The 20,324-nt window shown below is 38.8% G+C and overlaps 1 protein-coding gene across 3 annotated transcripts in view; it reads right to left on the bottom strand.

Moving 5' to 3' along the window:
• GPC5 (glypican 5) overlaps nucleotides 1-20,324 on the bottom strand; it is a 730,379-nt gene that overhangs the window by 476,063 nt on the left and 233,992 nt on the right. For all 3 annotated transcript variants that reach the window (XM_068676960.1, XM_068676961.1, XM_068676966.1), the window contains exon 6: nucleotides 1,034-1,154. In XM_068676960.1, the coding sequence (XP_068533061.1) occupies nucleotides 1,034-1,154 (121 nt within the window). The remainder of the gene's footprint in view (nucleotides 1-1,033; nucleotides 1,155-20,324) is intronic.

Raw genomic sequence — 20,324 nt, 5'->3', positions numbered from 1 at the left:
TTATCAGTAATGTTAGAATGGCTTGCTTATTTCAACTCAAGAAACCATTTTGGAAACTGTACTTAAAAGCAGCTGTCAAGAAGATGGAAAAACAAAATTAAAGGAGCAGTCTTTAAATGGAACTAAATGCACTAGGCAAGGAAGAGCTGATTAGAGAGAGGTAGAGAGAGGTAGAGAGGTAGAGAAGGGGAATGGAGAAGGTAAGGCTGCCAAGCTTGCATGGCCTCCCTGAACAGTCTCTTTTCACCAGTGCAGATAAGAGGTTGCTGGACTAGATGGGTCCATGACAAGAAATGCTAGTAAAGTAGTTCTTATCATTCAGGCTTCAGATCATGGTGGAAAATTTTATTTTCTAACTGAAATACAGAATTGTCAGCAAACTTACTGTTGCTTTCAACAGAGTCAGGTTTTCGTCCTGTAGTTATGGCTATCCATGATACAGATGATAACAGTATAACAAAACATACATGTAATCTTAAATGTATTACAGTTCTACAGTTGTGCAGGATCATATTGGAACTGACTGCTTTATAAGCCTTAAATTTAGTAACTCACAAATATTCAATGAACACCAACTTGTTTAGCAAGCATGCTATTCAAACTTTCTAGTGTTTCTATCTGATTAATAAACAATAAACCTTGCAGCCAGACTGATTAAGAAAGAATCTCAATTTAGTATAGATGGATGAGGGAAATTATGTTTTACTGTTTTTAAATGTTAACCCAGTTAATATCCCTAAATTATTCTGTTTGTTCTTCTGTACACTTAATGAAATGCTATACTAGTACTCACAGGTACAGGTGGCCCAGCTGACAAATTCTTACTTCCTACACTTCTCTACCATATGCAAATTTTTTGACTACATCATTTCCAATAACTGAAGTGAGAGGGAGCAGATTTTTTTTTTCCTGGTGTTGACATACATTGAGCAATGACTTGAATTAACAATTACCCTTTAATGTACAGTATATTCATACTTTCACTAGAGTTGCCTTTAATATTATATTATATTTATAGGTAAAAGAAGCTTACCTGAATTATATGTTTCAGCTTGTCGATAATTTGATTTATTACAGGATCTGTTCCTTTCACTTTTACTTCTGGATTCCCAAACTGAGCTTTGATTCCACTGCCAACCACGCGAAGAGTATAGCTATTTCAACACACAAATACACACACAAAGATGATTTAGTAAGTTATTCTGCTCTCAGAGAGTCATCTTCTAGTTTATATTAACTCAATTCTCATGGCACCAACATTGCATTTTAATGAGATGCATTAATTTTGTGCACATATTTTTAATAGAAAAGAAATATAGCAGAATATAATTACTTCATTCCACAAAGTTGTGTTATTTATTGTTGCTTTAATTTTACTGCAAACTTTAACAAGAAAAGAGTTGTTTACATTTTGAAGGAAGAAACATTTATCTCTGCATATTTTTTGTGTATGAACTGTCCTTCATTTTGGTTTTGTTAAATACAAGTGAAACAGTGATTATCTAAAAGCATGACATATCAGGTTAAAAACAAAACAAAACAAATAAGTAAAACCATCCAGAGGCTACACACATGGTAGGTTCAGAACTATATCTGAAGTTTTCCAGTGTTTTTTGTGAATGCACATGCAGCTACAATATTTACTACAGGACAATAGACAAATTATTATTTGCATATATTATTTGACATTACATAACTGATACAAGTACAGAGAAGGACAAAATTTACTTCATAGACAGATATGTGCAAAAGAAGCAATGGAAGCCAGATATATTCTCATTCAAGAAAGAATTTACATAGTAAGTAAAACATTGGTTCTAACATGCTAATATATCAAAACTCAAAATACAGACACTAAAATTAACCACTTTGCAGAATTCTGTGGCTTATGAGGATGCAATTCTACATTCAACTTCCTATTTCTTAGGTAATAGTCAAGTTATGCAAGAAAAAATGAATTGCTACATTATCACAAATACCCATTATGCAAATACCCTCCATATGTTATGTTTTGTCTGCATACTCTGCAAGAGGATAGCTCTATATATCTCTGTCTCAAAACTATTTTCCCGGCTGCTAAGCTGTAAGAAAAAGAAAGGAAAGACCACTATGAGGAATGGAGTACAGAAATGCCTAATTCCTGCCTACCATTACTACATATGAGCAACACAGTATATTTGAATTCAGCAGAAGCTGAGTTTTATGAAAAACATTGCAAGACCTCTAAGCTCAACAGGAAACCTTCCATACATGAAGCAACCATAGGAAGATTAGTCTGCTGCCTGAGTTTGCAGAAAGATGTGAAGTATAACTCTGAGGGGCAAGGACTGTTTGCCTTTTGGCCGTCATATATGGAAAATGCCCAAGGAGAGCACTTTAATTTTTCATTTATTTGTTTATTTATTATTATGGTGAAATTGAGAAAAGGAATTACCAAAAGGATGAAGGGGGCTATGAGCTGAGTTATCATTAGTGGGAATTAGCACACAGAAAAGAATATAGAAAGAAAATGAGAGGAAAACTAAAAGGGCAAGAACAAAGAAAGAAAAAAAGGAGGATGTGAAGAGGAAAAAAAAAATAACACTTGCAAAGTATAAACATGTTTTCCCCACTTAACTGTATTTAAGAGAATGCTAAATACTGAATGCCGGTCATTAAAGCCAGGTTACCACATAGCAACATTTTTTTGTCATTGATCTTTGCTTAAATATCACCTTAAGTGAGACTGAGGATATTTCTAAGGAGGCATACAATGGTCCAGATACCATTCCTAAAGTGACATTGGCCTTGTTCATGTATATAAATTTACTCTGTCATACAAAATGACTTGTTTTCCACAGGAATCAGAGAGTAATTCGCCTTCATACAAATACATCGCTGCATGTTATATTGAGGGCAAATGTTCTATTTCTTTTGCACTCATTCAAGTATGTAAATATACCAAATTTAAATTCAATTATGTATCAAGATATTGCATCAATGATTACCTGGAATTAGTCACAAGTTAAATATCCCAGCTTTTTTCACTCTTCATTAGAGCAAATACATTGTCAGCTGTATTTAGTTAAAGTAAATACTAAAGTAATATGCCCATTACTAAAGCCCTTACTGAGTCTGTCACTAATTCACGAGCCATACTATAACTTGGAATAGATGTTAATACTGCACAATTAAGATGGCAAGGCTTAATGAGCATAATATAGTTCACTTGAACATGGTAGTTGAAATTATTTAAAAAAAAAAAATCTTCATAGCAGTGTTGAATACACTTATTATATGAATGGCTTGTATTCTCCACAGTGAAGTATTTTGGATTATTTGAGAAAGTATTGATTTGAGAAAATATTTAACACTGCAATTTGAGTAGAGTCAACAAATTTTCTGGTAGCTCCAAAGAAAATGAGGAGAGGAGAGGAGAGGAGAGGAGAGGAGAGGAGAGGAGAGGAGAGGAGAGGAGAGGAGAGGAGAGGAGAGGAGAGGAGAGGAGAGGAGAGGAGAGGAGAGGAGAGGAGAGGAGAGGAGAGGAGAGGAGAGGAGAGGAGAGGAGAGGAGAGGAGAGGAGAGGAGAGGAGAGGAGAGGAGAGGAGAGGAGAGGAGAGGAGAGGAGAGGAGAGGAGAGGAGAGGAGAGGAGAGGAGAGGAGAGGAGAGGAGAGGAGAGGAGAGGAGAGGAGAGGAGAGGAGAGGAGAGGAGAGGAGAGGAGAGGAGAGGAGAGGAGAGGAGAGGAGAGGAGAGGAGAGGAGAGGAGAGGAGAGGAGAGGAGAGGAGAGGAGAGGAGAGGAGAGGAGAGGAGAGGAGAGGAGAGGAGAGGAGAGGAGAGGAGAGGAGAGGAGAGGAGAGGAGAGGAGAGGAGAGGAGAGGAGAGGAGAGGAGAGGAGAGGAGAGGAGAGGAGAGGAGAGGAGAGGAGAGGAGAGGAGAGGAGAGGAGAGGAGAACCTCTTCAGTGCTTTACTTTGGAAATCCATCTTTCTTAGTCATTTGTGTACATCAAAATAGATAATTCAGAATGGATTTACAAAGCTCACCTCCCTTCTTCCCTCCCCTCCTTCCTTTTCCGGATGAATAGTGCAATACAAGTGCTAGGACAAGTGCTTTAACTAAGTACAGGAATTTTTCTTCATACTATAACACTATAAGAAATTCTTAAAAGGTTATGGATACCCATCCTTTACAGTGCTCTCATTTTCTGTATTGCAGCATGCAAAACCTATATTCCTCTTACTTTTTGTCCCTCTTACTTTCTGTCACTGAGTTTTTCAATTAACACCTTTTATGAAATGCTGTAAAACCAAACTATTGTACATTTGTCTATAAAATGCAGAACCATGTGAAAAAGAATACCTTTTTTTTTTTTATTATTTAATTCAATTGATAATACTCATTTCTCTAGCCATGCAGAAAGAAATAAGCCATTGATTTGGCTACAATTTTATTAATTTAGCTCAGCTGGGAATTATCTGGCAATGACTCATTCAAAGCTGACTATCATTCTATTTTCATTTATTTTCACAATGAAATCTGCACCTTTGCACAACTGGTCTTTCCTATAGGACTAACTCTCTTCCTCCATTTGAGGGAAAGGGACACTGTCTTGAGAATGAAACAGGTACTAGGAGCGTCAGTCATGTTCCATAAGCTTTTCAGAACTTTCATCCTCTTACATTCTTCTTCAGTACCAATGTATTTATTTGGGCTAAAAACTTACCTGTAGAAAGTGTTAGTTACTTCTCTCCCACTCCTTGCCATTATGTTATAGTTGTTTTTCCATATTCTCTCAAAGACAAGATTTATTTCTGCTCCCTAGGCAGAGAAGTCTAGTTTTGTTGTTGTTGTTCTTGTTGTTTTGTTTTGTTTTTTTCTACATGATTGATTCTCCTCTCTCATGTAAGAATAAAATAAAATAATAAATAAAATAAAATAAAATAAAATAAAATAATAAATAAAATAAAATAAAATAATAAATAAAATAAAATAAAATAAAATAAAATAAAATAAACACTCTTTTTCAAATTTACACATTTTCAATGTTTTAAACCTTGTGTGGTCCAATGGCTCTTCACTGTTTTGGTTTGGAAGTTTTAAGTCATCCTATAAAGAGGCTCTAATTCCACTTGAATATTCTCCCAGTTTTGATGGCTAAGCCAATTCCTATACAATGTTCAGATGCTCATACCCACTGCACTGCTCACGGTAAATCTCATTCAACCTTTACCTCTTTTGTTCTCTTTTGTGAGAAATGCATCTCTGTACAGAAAGCGGATATACAGTATGGATGGGCATGCTCTAGTCTGGGAATATCCCTGTCCTTCATTCTTTTGCCTGCCTGTGCAGCTTTGTAAAGAAATTGACTTTGGTAAGCATTTTATTCTTTTACAGTAACTGTCAGGCTACTTTTCCTTCCTGTTGGGAAGGAAATCCATTCAGTCACTTGCCTGTCAAAGAACCTACTCACATTAGTTACCTAACCTGCGCCCTTGCTGACTGATCTGAGGTAGGGTTTGCTCTTCCAGTTGAGAGTGGGGAAGGGATAAAAGCTGAAGCAGAGATGGCAAGTGAATTGATGCAGCAACAAGCAGCACACTAATGCTTGGTAATACCACAATTTTAAGTGTGTTAGAATTGAAAAGGTAGATCTTTAGGTACTAGAAGTAACAGGCTCTGTATTGTTTGGTGTTACTTGCTCTGAACTGTTTAGCACCATTCTTTCTACGTTCTTTATATCTCTTGGCCTTTCTCTGACCCGTGGCTGGTGTGATCCATTCCATCTCTGAGAGAAGTGATTTTATGATTCCAAACCACCTACAGGCTCCTCCTCTACAACTATATTCCTAAGCAGAGTAGAGCACCTCCACAAACAAAACCTTAATAAATGCACTGTCTGCCACCAAAATAGTTCAAAACTTGCTCTGTGACAACTGACACATTTTAGCCCATCCTTCTGACATTTTTGTCCATTGCAGGCCCCATCAGACTGCAAATAACACACAGGGTTACAGCCATAGTAAACACAAAGAAAGCTTTATGTCCACGATTGATACAATCACTACTCATTTCAAATGCTTCTGATTTATCTTCAGGTCTTGATTTATCTTCAGGTCAAAAAAACACTTGTTTGAATGGAACAAAAATAATAAAATATCATTTTTGAAGTTGGAAGCAAGAATGATTTTCTCCAAATTTGACAATACTGTCTGTGAGGAATGTTTTAACAATTCCAATTCGTGTCCATAAATTCGTGTCCATAAATAAATAAGTCTGTAATAATGTAATAATTGCAATAATTCTGTTTGAATCCTGCCTGCCTCTGGGCCCTGCACTTGAACCACAGATGCAGTGTGCTCCGGTCTCCCCCTCATTCCAGTCAGTTTATCACGTCTTCAGAAAACACTCCTTAAATTTATGAACCTGTTTGCTTTTGTTATTCCTGACTTCTAGTTCTAACAGTTACAGTTTTTCTTTTCTGTCTTCTCTGTCGAGATTGATTTAACACTGCTATAGATGTTATGTAGATGACTGTGAATAGCTGGGAAAGAATGTTTTAATTGCTTGTGAATCGCCAACCTGTTTGGGAGTTTCAGAACAACTGATAATAACCGGTGACTGCTGGTGACTGTTATGGGATCCTTGGTATCTGGCCAGGGGGGGCAAGAGATTAAGAGGAAGAAAGAAGAAGCTGAAGGACGGTTGGGAGACAAGACCTGCGGAGAGTGTACAGAGAGTGTTCCATAAACTTGGAATAGTGCCGAGTAAGTACAAAGGGTGAGAGGAAGACTACGAGCCTTCAGCATGAAAGACCCCTAGAGACCCCCAGAGGAGACTGATGCGCATGCTCCAGTAGGAGGAACTGGACCCCGGAAGCTAATTATAATAATCTACTTTTTTAGAAGTAGTAATGAATATGTATTAGTCTAGGTGCATAAAAATCAGCGTGTGCGTCCTGGTGGAGCGGAGACTCCCGGTGCACCCAGCGCTGTTTGCTTACCTCTATTCCTTTATATTCTTTTAATAAATCCTATTTTTTTATTTAATCCTAATTTGAATCCTGAGCCATTTATAACAATTTGGGGGCTCGTCCGGGATGGTTATAGTTCCTGAATTCTGATTTAATCTAGGAGAGGCGCCCCACCATTTGGTGGCTCCTGTTTGAGTCAGATCGGGACTAATGCCATCCTGAACCTGAATAAAGGTAAGCAAAGAATTTGATTTTTTTTGAGCTCCCTTGTTGCCGGCTGTTTTTTGCCCGTAATTATGCGCGCGAAGATCCGGATGAAGACGACAGAGTCGTTTGGATACCGTTCGGTTCGATTCCGGTGTCCGGAATCGAACCGGATGAAGACGACAGTCGTTTGGATACCGTCTGGTTCGATCCCAGATGAAGACAGCAGAGACGCTGGTGGATACCGTCCGATTGGAGTCTGGACAGTCTGGACGAAGACGACTGATTCGTAAGATACCGTCCGGTTGGGTAAGGGTACGGTTGCCAGTTTTTGTGTGTGAGAGTGTAACTGAGACTTCTAAAGTCAGCGTGGAGGTCTTTTTGTTTTCTCACTGGTTCTAATCTCCTGTCGGGGGGGCTGGGCTGGTGAGAAGAGGGATACGTGGGTGGGTGATAGGTCCTAAACCCCCTGCAAGACACTCTCACTGGGCAGCCAAGGGCTGTGGGAATTGCCACTAGTAAAATTCCTGGATGGGTCAGATAAAATCGAAGACCAAGGACCAGAAAGGGAGCAAATTACCAGATATATGACCAAAAAGTCCATTATGAATAATGATTAGAAATTGGAACAATAGGGGCCCCAGAAAATTAAAGAGTAAATTAAAAATGATCCAGTATTATTTGATAGAATGACCAAAAGAACCCTTAAGACCCCCTGTTTTTTTGATCCACGGAGGACGGGGTCTGTCAGGCTTTGAACATTAATAGTAGAATACCTGTGGATCCAGAAAAGAGCAAGCTGAAATATTGGAATTAGAAATTAGAGAGCAATTGATTAAGAACGAATATGTGCTCCATTTGTGCCTGTGCTGCGCTTATACCTCCAGATAACAGGAGCCTCTCAGGCCCTGAGAATCAGATCAAAAACAACCTCATGGTTCAGACTTTAACCAAGGGGTCTAAAATAAGGAGGACTGTTCACAAAGGGACAGGTTATGTATATGTATAGGAATGTTTATGTATATGTAACTCTTTACTAAAGCAATTTGTCACGTTAGGCCTGCACGACTTTGGGGGGACTACCCGCCCCGTGCTGCACAGAACTGAGTAAACATACCTACTTTACAATCCTACTGATTGTGGAGTCAGCTTTCTGAGAGTCATTTTGGTGAGCCAGGCAGGAGACACTCTGCTCGGCTGCGGGATCAGCTGCAGCGCGGACGCCCCTAGGTGCACCCTGAGTGTTTTTGCTCGGAGGGGACTCCACTCTCAGCTGCTCACCGCAGGAGCAAAGATCTCCTGAAACTGCAGACAAACGGTATGTTTTCAGCTGCTGGAGGGATACTATCTGGAGTGTTAATAATTGTATGTGTTTTTATGTATGTATTTTGTGTTGAAAGTATTTGTGTAAATGTAAGGGTTTGAAACAAAGTGTTACAAGTCACTTCACAAAGAACACAGTCAGAGACAATACTTGTTTGGCTGGTTATCATTCTAAATTATATTCCTGTGGTATGAATGAGATGTGCTGGAGGCCTCCGTGTGCGAGTGTGCTGTGTGAGTGAGACGCAGCGTTGCTGCAAAGCGAGTGCAGAGTTCCGATCCGTTGTTCCTTACTCTCCGCAAGGGAGTGGGCAGAGACGAACGAAGTGCTTGACAGACTGAAGAGAAGTGCTGTTTTATCCAAGTTTTGAGTGGTGGTGCCTAATATATGGGCCCGGTGTATCTTGTGTATCTTGTGTATCCTATTTTTGCTCTTAAATGTTTTGACTGTGACAAGAAAAAGGCAGGAGCATGATATGACATGCTTCCTGCAACATATGAGGCCCGCACAGGCCGAGACCTGGACTCACTGAGACCCAGACTCGCTGAGACCTGAACAGGCCGAGACCGGAGGGGCACCGAGAGACCGGAGCGGCGCCGGGAGAGCCGAGACACTACGGAGGGACTACCGCTGGACGGAGAGAGCCCTGAGAGACGCTGCAGAGCCACGGACGGCTCTGAGAGACACAGAATAGGCCTGACAGAAGCTGCAAAACGCGGGGAAATTGAAGTAATTGCAGAACATCCGAGATCGAGTTGCTACGGGAGACCAGAGGCGTCAGTGGACACCGGTAGCTGACCCTCACCGTGAGGCGAGTCGGCACAGAGCAGAGGGGCGGACATCAGGACTGCAGCCTGTCTGACGTAACCATGGAGGCAGCAGCAGCGGCTGTGCTGCTTCTCTTTGGCATTCTTTTTATAAGAGGTTTATCTTGCAATGCAAAAAAGACTATTCGTCTCCAGATCGGTGTTATAACTTGGTTTCTGGATAACATTCCGTGGGGTTGCCTCATTCTACGGACTATTAATGACGATTTAGCTCTATTGCAGGGCAGGAGTGCAGAGACGCAGATTACACTGCCAAATGACCACCGGCAGGCTCTTTCACAAACCTAAGGTTGAAGCTGGCACTGCCTGCAGCCGTATAGCAGACGTTACACTCTCTTTCCTAACTAGTAATCATGTGTCTTATCCATTTGTGGTGAATGGCCAGTGACAAAAAGAAAAGGGGGGAGACAAAGACAGAAACGGTACAAGGAGGATGCCACTGACACTAACAGCATGGGTAATAGGAGTAGTATAAGTGACACAGGTGACGGTGCAGGGCGCTCTGCCTGCTGCTCGCCTTCACCTGACTGTGCACTGCTGCCAACGGTGCTAGAGTAAAATGTGAAGACTGCTCAGATGGCAGTGATGAGAGTGCTTGTGTGAAGAAGATGTGTACTGAATCTGACTTTGTGTGCATAGATATCAATAAAGTGTGTAACCAGCAGAGAGACTGCAAGGACTGGGGTGATGAGCCCCTGAAGGAATGCAACATAAATGAATGTGACTGTCCAGCTGGGTTTGACTTTGTAGACAAGAGAAACTGTGGAATTGATGAATGTCAAAACCCTGGTATCTGTAGTCAAATCTGTATCAACCTGAAAGGTGGCTACAAATGTGAACGTAGCCGTGGCTATCAGATGAATCCTGCTACAGGAACTGGGAAAGGGCCATACCGGTACAAAAACACAAATAACACCTGTGATTACAATGACGCTGCTAAGCAGGGTTTAGGAGTTTATAGCATGGAGACAAGGGGTAACAACTACAGTGTTTGGAACAATTGTACAGCTTTGGCCTTGCCTCCTGATGTGCTTCTGATTTGTGGGGATGGGGCCTGGCATGGTATCCCTGCAAATGCTATCAGATGTCCATGTTACTTAGATAAACTCATTGTATTTGCTCCTAGCTTGTTACAGTTGCGTGAGATCACCAGACATAAATGGGCATTGCTTGCACCGGATAGCAATGATAATGTTGAATTGTGTGGGGTTGCAGCTAGAGCAGCATTGGCAATTTTAGTGCCTGGAGTGGCATCTGCGGCCGCACGTAACAACTTAGAAAAATTGGTATGCTGGGCCAAGAAGCAAGCCTATGCCATGACAGAGATACTTGAGGAGATGTTACCAGATCAAAATAGTCTGCGACATGCGCTCTTACAGGATCAAGCTGCTATTGACTTTTTGCTTTTGGCTCAAGGGCATGGGTGTGAGGGACTGTACCTTGTTTTACTGACTACTGAAACAGCTGTGAGAACAGCAGAAAGGGGTTGGACCCATGCATCCAGAGTAAAAGGACCAATAAATACCAAAACTTGGAGGGTTGAGTCCGCTCCTGGGGAACTGAAATTAAAACTAAAAAGAACTAATATTCCGGAAATAGGGCATGCTTTACATGAAACACCAGAAGAAGGGGACAAGCAAGCCCGCAATGAAGAAAGGTGAGAAGGCAAGACCGGGGCAGGATTCTCCACTGCGGTGTGTATAGTCTACCGAGGGAGGCAACCCCTATGGGTATTGACTGCCGAGTGTGAGGGCCTCTACCGGACTTCTCCCGCACTGAAATCAAGCTGTCCCAGAGAAAGAAACAAATGAGCAAACGGAAAATGTATGTATATAGTAAGAATTTTGTTGTTTTTTTTAACCTATTGTAATTAGTTTTCCAGGAGCTGAATCACTCTCGAAAGCCGAACAGTGACACGAGTTTAAACAGATTCTGGAGGTGGATCCAACCCCAAGACATTTCTCACACCTTTACGATACTCGCTGGACGACGCAGAAGGATGTTATACTTCCTGGTACTATTCTTACAAGGGCAATTGAGCCATGGAAATAATTTTTTTATTTTGGGGGAGGAAGTGGCTAAGGCTTTTAATCTTAGCAATTGCTGGGTTTGTGGAGGACCAGGAGAAGCTGAAAGTTGGCCTTGGGTAGCTGGCCCAGTCGAACCTAAGTGGTGGGTTAGTAATTTGAGTGAGGTTCATGATGGAACACAGTTCTGGAAAGAGGAGGAGGACCCGTGGCAATTGCATTCATCAAGAAAAGGTATATATTGTTTAAACCGAACAGGAACAGTAAAAGTAGGAGAAAGCATTTGTAAATGGACTCTGTCCCCTGGATATGAATGTACTGATCCTGAATGTGGACCTATAAACTGTACAGCAAGTAAAGGGAAATGGAATACCACACATGTCCAGCTAAAAAACGGGACTTGGCTGAGATGCTCATCTAAGGAATTTTTTGGGCCTGGGTGTAAAGCCATGGCAAGAGCACAATCAAAAGGACAATTTGACGTTCAAATTTTGAGTTGTGAGCGTGATAACACCACCAGTGAACAGCATGTGGTAAAAGTCTACCGCTGGAGGTGGCAAAATGAGAATGGGACACAAGTTTCTTTTAAACATTTCTGGTCAGCTCGTAATATGACAAATCGTGAAGGAGAAATTAGTTGTAATTGTGAGTGGGAATCTAGTGCGGGGGCTTGGAAGTGTATGTATACAAGCATTAATGAGGCAAACATTGTAACGGGGCCTCTTGGTAATGAGAACACCTTGTATTTTCATGCCCCAAGGAATAAAAAGGAGTGGGACGGTCCTTTTCCAAATGGGGTGTGGGCTTTAAAAGGACATTATTGGGTATGTGGCAAACGGGCCTACAAAAGGCTACCAAAAGATTGGTCAGGAGTATGTTACGTGGGATACATAAGACCTTTATTCTTTTTATTATCTCAAATACAAGGGAATCACTTGGGAATAAAATTATATGATGATATTGATATTGATAGGGAGAAACGATACATTGATACCTCTTTAGCCGGAGGTAGTGCTCAAAAATGGAGAGAAAACGAATGGCCTCCTGAAAGAATCATACAGTATTATGGACCAGCTACATGGAATCCAAATGAGGTAATATCTGGAGCTCGAGAACCTATTTATAATTTGAATCGCATAATTAGGTTACAAGCAGTTCTCGAATTAATAACTAATCAAACAGCAACAGCTCTGGATCTCTTAGCTGACCAATCTACCCAGATGAGGAATGCTATTTTCCAACATAGAATAGGTCTTAGACTATTTACTAGCAGAAGAAGGGGGTGTGTGTGGTAAACTAAATTATTCTAATTGTTGCTTACGAATTGACGATAATGGAAAAGTAGTTAAAAAGATAACCAAGGAAATTAGAAAATTAGCCCACGTCCCAACACAAACCTGGAAGGATATAGAATGGGATTTATTTTCATGGCTGCCTGGTGGACCATGGGTTAGAAGAATGTTATTTTTTTTGTTATGTGGTGTAATGACGTTATTATTTGTACCTTGTATGATACCTTGTTTTACATTATTAATACGCCGGGTGATAAATAGTACATTGGTAATAACTTCATTAAGAAAGGAAGGGAATATGTCAATTATGATGCTTAAGGATTGGAGAACAAACCGAGAACAAACTGATGAAATCCAATTATTAATAACAGAAGAGACACGAATTGGGGATATTAAAAAGAAGATAAGGGATTGTGAGGAATGTTTTAACAATTCCAATTCGTGTCCATAAATTCGTGTCCATAAATAAATAAGTCTGTAATAATGTAATAATTGCAATAATTCTGTTTGAATCCTGCCTGCCTCTGGGCCCTGCACTTGAACCACAGATGCAGTGTGCTCCGGTCTCCCCCTCATTCCAGTCAGTTTATCACGTCTTCAGAAAACACTCCTTAAATTTATGAACCTGTTTGCTTTTGTTATTCCTGACTTCTAGTTCTAACAGTTACAGTTTTTCTTTTCTGTCTTCTCTGTCGAGATTGATTTAACACTGCTATAGATGTTATGTAGATGACTGTGAATAGCTGGGAAAGAATGTTTTAATTGCTTGTGAATCGCCAACCTGTTTGGGAGTTTCAGAACAACTGATAATAACCGGTGACTGCTGGTGACTGTTATGGGATCCTTGGTATCTGGCCAGGGGGGGCAAGAGATTAAGAGGAAGAAAGAAGAAGCTGAAGGACGGTTGGGAGACAAGACCTGCGGAGAGTGTACAGAGAGTGTTCCATAAACTTGGAATAGTGCCGAGTAAGTACAAAGGGTGAGAGGAAGACTACGAGCCTTCAGCATGAAAGACCCCTAGAGACCCCCAGAGGAGACTGATGCGCATGCTCCAGTAGGAGGAACTGGACCCCGGAAGCTAATTATAATAATCTACTTTTTTAGAAGTAGTAATGAATATGTATTAGTCTAGGTGCATAAAAATCAGCTGCTTGATGTAACTGGTGTGCGTCCTGGTGGAGCGGAGACTCCCGGTGCACCCAGCGCTGTTTGCTTACCTCTATTCCTTTATATTCTTTTAATAAATCCTATTTTTTTATTTAATCCTAATTTGAATCCTGAGCCATTTATAACACTGTCTTTGTGTACCAGTTCACAGAATAAATGTTAAACTGAGTTTTTCACAATGCATTGCTAAATGATGGAGGTCTCAGTATAGAATACATTGGAGTAAATGAACCCATGTGATTGCATTTTTTCCTGATATTGGAAATCCTAACCCATATTAAATCTACCTTCCCTGCAAAGTGATCTGGCTTTGAGCAATTCATATTAAAACCCATCCTTTAACCTTGATTCTTTTGTAATTATTGGCTCCAATAATAACAAGGCAGGTTGACCCCTGTTTTCTTCTTCAGATTGATAATAAGGCATTTGCAAAGCCTTATGAAGCGTTGTTTCATTGATTCTTACCATGAATGTAAATTTTTGAATGTCAGCCTCTTGTTTAATATATATTTTTTGCTGATTGAAATGATATTTTTTGCATAAAAATTATAACCTTACTTATATACTGCTGTTTTATTTTCCACATATCATTGTGTTTAATTAACAAATGTCTATAAATATAACATCTTCAAACACTCTAATGTGGACTAAATGATCTGTTCGAACTAAATGAACTATTGGGAATCTAAGCCTGGTATACAAAACTTCATCCCTGTAGACTTTCATTTACATGCAAAACATGTTTCCATTTACTTGGCTGAAAAATATATAAATCTCAAACTCTTGGTTTGAAAGCCTTCACTCATTATAAAGTTTTAATACAGCATTAATCACTTTCTGTTTTTTGCACTCCAAATGTGCAAATAATGGAAAAACAAAACAAAACAAAACAAACAAACAAAAAAACATTTTAAGGATTCCCACAGAGGTATACCGACTTAAGTAAGTGTCGGTCAAATTTGAATCCTGGGGAAAAAAAAAAAAAAAAAGACAAATTTCTTGCTAGAAATAATAGACCCACCATCTGTGCTCATTTCTGTGCAAGCATGGTAATGTATCATAGCACTTTAATAGGCAGACTTGGTCCCCAAATACTATTCATTTTCATCAACACAAGAAAAAAATAATAAAAAGCACCAATATATTTGTATTCTATAAACATGTTTTTAAATGATGAATAACAAGTTGCCCATTCTCTAAGTTCAATATTCATATAAATATGCGATTGCTCTTTATTGTATCTATGAATACAGTTTTTGATTTTTGCATTTGATTGTATCAATATCTCTATTAAAAGAGAAGGTCACGCTCTGTTGGCTATCACTTGGTTTTTATAATTAGAAAAGCTAATAGAAGTTATATAGATACGAACTCTCTTCAAAATCAGCCAAAATTGTGGACAAAGTGCTTATAAGATCTGTATCTCTATATTACTTCAACATAAATAATATATATTATATTGTGATAACAACAAACACTGATACATTATATTTATTGTCAAAAACTAACTGACCATGATTTTCCATTCCTTTGCACTAGCTTTATGGAGTTATATCAGCATAGAACCACAAAATCACAGAATCGTAAGAATAGATGCAACAGAGTATGAGATTGATGCTAAAACAGGTCTGAGCCATAAAGTTTTGATCTAGATACAAACTTCCCCAGAATTCAACAGGTAGTGCTGGCAGCATTTTCCTTCCTACATGTTGGCTGGGGAACAACCCAGAGCTGGACAACTGGACCTTCTAGGAACAGGTGCTACCAAGCTCTTTAACTCTTTCAAGACCCTAACCTAAGTTTGAAGAGTCAAGAGCTTTGATAGGTGGTAAGGATCCTGAACTCCAAGATATCTCCAATCATTCTGGAATTCTGGACTCTTTATCCAAAACTGTAAACTTTTTTTGTTTGGTTTGGTTGGATGTGCTTTCCAGTTAAAACCCAAAGTTAAACACATAAGTGAGAAGCACGGCTTTCTAGTGTGTTTGTAGAGGCACAACATCATGTCTTCAGACTCACAGCAGTATGGCACAGCCCTGCCACTTCACAACACAAGTAAAATGAGTGCACATGCTCCATAGACTTAACAATGAATCCAAGAGATATGCATGCCGTATTCATCCATTAGAGATGGAAAGCAGATATATAAGTAAAGGGAAAGTAGGATGGGAATATGGTTAGGACAGACTTGTTTCTAATAGACTGGCATCTAAACAGGTATATATATATTTAATAAATAAATAAATAAATAAAATAATAACAAAGTGTTAAATAGAAATCTTATGTTTTTCCTTTTTCAACATAAGAACTGAGATGTAGTGAAGTAAATGTGCATAGTTCCAAGAAAAAGATGGCATAGTCATGAGAAAGCCCAGATGAGATCTCAGGCTTAGTTTGACACTTTCTAATAATTGCACCAGTAGGACCCTCTCAACTGTGGGAAAGCTGCATCTTCAAAGTATAGGAAGATTTCAAACTGCTAAATAATTTCAAAATGTTGACAAAAGTTCATATTGTTAGAACAGAATAATAAGAATTGTGTACACAAAGATGCTTATATAACTATGAAGATCATTCATAAGTCAAGTATTTAAAGAAACTTATTTTGACTTGTACTTGAAGACAAGGTGCAGTATTACCTGAAGAAAATTACATATAGTTGTATATATAGAAAGTATGTGTATATGTAAACATTTTAAAGATCAAGATTCCCTCCCCCCCCCCCCTTAATGTCTCATTCTGCTGATTGTCTGTAGGTTTGACAGGATTCAAGCCCATGAGACAAACCCCAAGAACTTCTACTAGAGAGAGAGAGGGAGGGAGGGAAGAAGGGAGGAAGGGAGAGAAATTTTTTTCAAGCAGCTCCAAAAGCCAGGAACTGTTGTATCTGAAATCCAGAGGTCTTGCACTGTGTTTTCATAGCTGTGTAGAGTCTGAATTAGGGTCTAGTATTCATGATATTCTTTGTCTAATTGTTCTATATCTGTGTCCTTCATATTCCTGAGGATCCCAGCCTCAACAGGAGAAAGAGTGCTCCACAGTTTTCAGGAAATTTTTTTAATAAGCAAACATTATTTGCTGAGTTGCCATCAACAGCAGATTTTCAGGCAAACTGCACACCACCAAACACCATGGTTTCTTATTTCTTATTTTCTTTTTAGTGCAAATAATCCTTTTTAAAAAAAGAAAATGAACTCAGAGCCACCAGAGACTTGAAGTTTCTCTTGATCACATATTAGACTGCAGGAGAACTTGGGAAGTCTCTATCCATATTTCTAGTAAAAGATGCTTCTGCATGTTTTCATATTCCTGGGAATCTGCAGTGAAAAATGTAGGCACAATTCAAGCTAGTAACTTCCTCCACTTAGTAGCAAAAAAAAAAATCAACATCTATAACAGTTTGTAATAATGACATTTATTCCTTATGTATGTAAGCTTGAAACACTGCACAGACAAGCAGGTGAGAACTGCATTCTTCCTTATGATGCTAAAGAAAAGTGAATGACAGAGTGATTAATCCTGCCTTTAATGTTTTCAGGTTGACTGGGTATGTGCAAGCACATCCAGCAAAAGATGAACAGAGGATACTGAGTGGGATTCAAACTTGCTGTTTGGAAGAAGTGACACTGAGCTTCTTTTAGAATCTGGACCATGTCCCACATGTGACATTAAAGCAACAAAATGCATTAGCTCAACAGATTATGTTTTCTGGAACAACCCTAAGACAGCCAAGCCTCTCCTGAAAGATCTGGTGATGTTCTACACTTCAGCAAGTTCAGCTGTTCCACGTAACCTAATGTCTGTCTACCAGATGCTATCATCACCTTCTACCACCACCTTCTTGGGCTTGTTAGTGTTTGGCCCTATTGAGTTACTCAGGAATCTCTACCTTAAGTTGCCCAGTTACAGGATCATGATATTGAGAAAATTTCTCTGGTCGTAAAGGACATAATCAAAGGGTTGCATTGCCTTACCTCTGATATGTCAGTGTGTATTGGGTAGGGATACTGCTACTAATTTGGCATAAATGAAGCAATGTTGATTTTCATCAGCTGACTATTTGAAATAAGCACAAAAATGCTAGGGAAATTGTTTGAAGCTGGGTGCCTACTTTCTGTGGGTTCCTCTGAAAGCTCCAGTCAGACAATATTATATACAGGAGACCAAATAATATAATTTAAAAAACAATCGATTTACCGTATTTACCCTTTTAGTAAAAACCTTTAATTCACCTCCTTTAACTGACACTGATACAGTAATCAAGATACACTTTTCTGCAATATGTGCCTCTTTCACAAACTGTGTTTTCTTGTTTTCATGTTCTAGTGTGGAAAAGAAGGTATTGAATGCTAAAGGACTTGTTTCATTCAGCTTCTCACTTCAGTTGAATACTAAATTACTTCACAGCTTAGGCTGCTGGCATTCAAAATTACAAGCAAGCACCTGTATTTATATAGTTTATATAGTCTCATTGTGGTTTAGGAAAGTATGAACACAGTATGTCTACTTCTTTTTTTTTTAATTTTTTTTCTTTTCCATTTAATTTCAAATTGGTATATATATATATATATTAAAATAACTCCTTCCTAGCTTCCTTGCTTTATGATTGCTGATAACTGCTGTTTTACACCTGCTATTGCTAACAGCTTCATAACTGCTGTACACTTCAAGATTACAGGTAACTTTTAATTGAGAAATCAACCATTACCTGAATACTAGTCAAAAATTAAACATGTACAGAAAAAAAAAAAAAAAAAAAAAGTATAAGAGCGTTTAGTAGTCCAAATTTTAATTAATAAAGCTCAACAAATCAAAGAATCACTTCAATCATTAAAAACACTTGGAGCGTGGACAGGGGTGTTGGCTGGCTTTGTTTAGCATATAGAGAGTTTTGTAAAAGCAAATACTATTGCAAAAGAAGCATCAGAAAACCCATCAAAATATTTTATACCTAGTTATCAGAGACAGCAATTGTACTTGGAAATTGGTCTTCAATTAATGGTAACAACTGTAATAATTATCTACGTATCATCTATCTGTGCTGCAAAATGAGCTCCACAAAGAACAAGACAAAACACCCTAAATAACAGCACTATTCTGCCAATGAGAAGCTTAAACTCTATCAGGTGTTGCACACCCAAAATCATTTAAGGAAAATGGGAGAGTTTTTCACTCCAATGATCTCCAAATTCTACACTGAGGCAAGAGAAGAGGAATCTGAGAGGGAATCACTATCAATATGCAGTGCTCCTTAATAAATAAATATGTTCTAGTAATTGCAAGCTCTGCTGAAGAGAAAAGAACTGAAGGTGAGCTTTGAGACAGATATTTCATTCAAACTAGGTGCCTTGGGTAAGTCACATTTACAACTGAGAAAATAAATTCTTACTACAATAGAAAATAACTAAACAGAAGACATATGCAAGTATGCTAATTCTACATATCCAAGGACAACAATATCTCCACCTTGTAGTATTCTTGAAATCTTCCTATTACTGTAATAATTCTACCATAACTTCACTTAATTGAGCAATGAAAAGAGATATGTTAATTATCATAAACAAGCACATAAATGTTTACAGCAGATAGCTGGCAAAACAAAAGGAATTATCTTGGAGAAACAATATAATCAACTTGGAAATACGAAGCTTTGATATGCCTAATTAGTCTAAAATTGGGAAACCTGCTTCCGCATAGGAATTAAGAAAAGCTCTGCTTGGAAATGGCAAAAGGGTCATGTAACTATGGCGTTAGATAGGACACAAAACCGTGGAGACAAAAGTCTGACATTTCATATTTTCTCCAACATGACGCTTCAGGACACAAACCGAAGTATCTACTAGAGACTTGGAATGTACCTGATAAGTTTGGGACTGATACCTGACACAATGCTGACATGGTCAATATTTATCTTACAGCAACGTGGGAGTTACTCAAATACAAATCATGTCAAAGGTGCAATCCCACAATCCATTCTTTGTTATTGAGTGGTTTGGTTTTTCTGAAGTTATTTATGGAAAATAACCACAAAATGACAGTTAAGTTATGGTGAAGGACTATCAAGCAGATAATAAACTTGAATAACATTATTGACAAAAGAAAAGAAAGTCACTCAGCAAACAAAGGTCAAATGAAGGAATCAGCCTAAGTTGCTGTGCAATGCCAAGTGAAATGCAATTTCAGCAAACCCCCTCACATGAGCCACTTGATAGATCTTCCCATTTATTCTCAACAGTGAAATTCCCTGTGGTGGTAAAGCTGCTTTTTAATGTCCCTCTTTGTTGGCAGAATACACTAAGAGTTAGCAAAATATTGGTAGATTAATAATCAGTCCATATAAGTCACTGATTCATCTCTGTGGCATTGGATTAATTGTATCATCCCAGTTTATCTGAATGTGCACGAACGACAATGCTGCCAACTAGGAATTGATGATATGTATCGAACACATTGTGTTTTTCATCTTAAATGTTTTATGACTCCTATGTTCTTCATATTAGTTGTGGGGTGTTTTTATACTTTTTTTTTTCAC

Source organism: Anas acuta, chromosome 1, assembly GCF_963932015.1.
Source record: "Anas acuta chromosome 1, bAnaAcu1.1, whole genome shotgun sequence".
NCBI lineage: Eukaryota > Metazoa > Chordata > Aves > Anseriformes > Anatidae > Anas > Anas acuta.
Note: the sequence above shows the minus strand (reverse complement) of the source record. Positions and strands in the feature narration are given on the sequence as shown.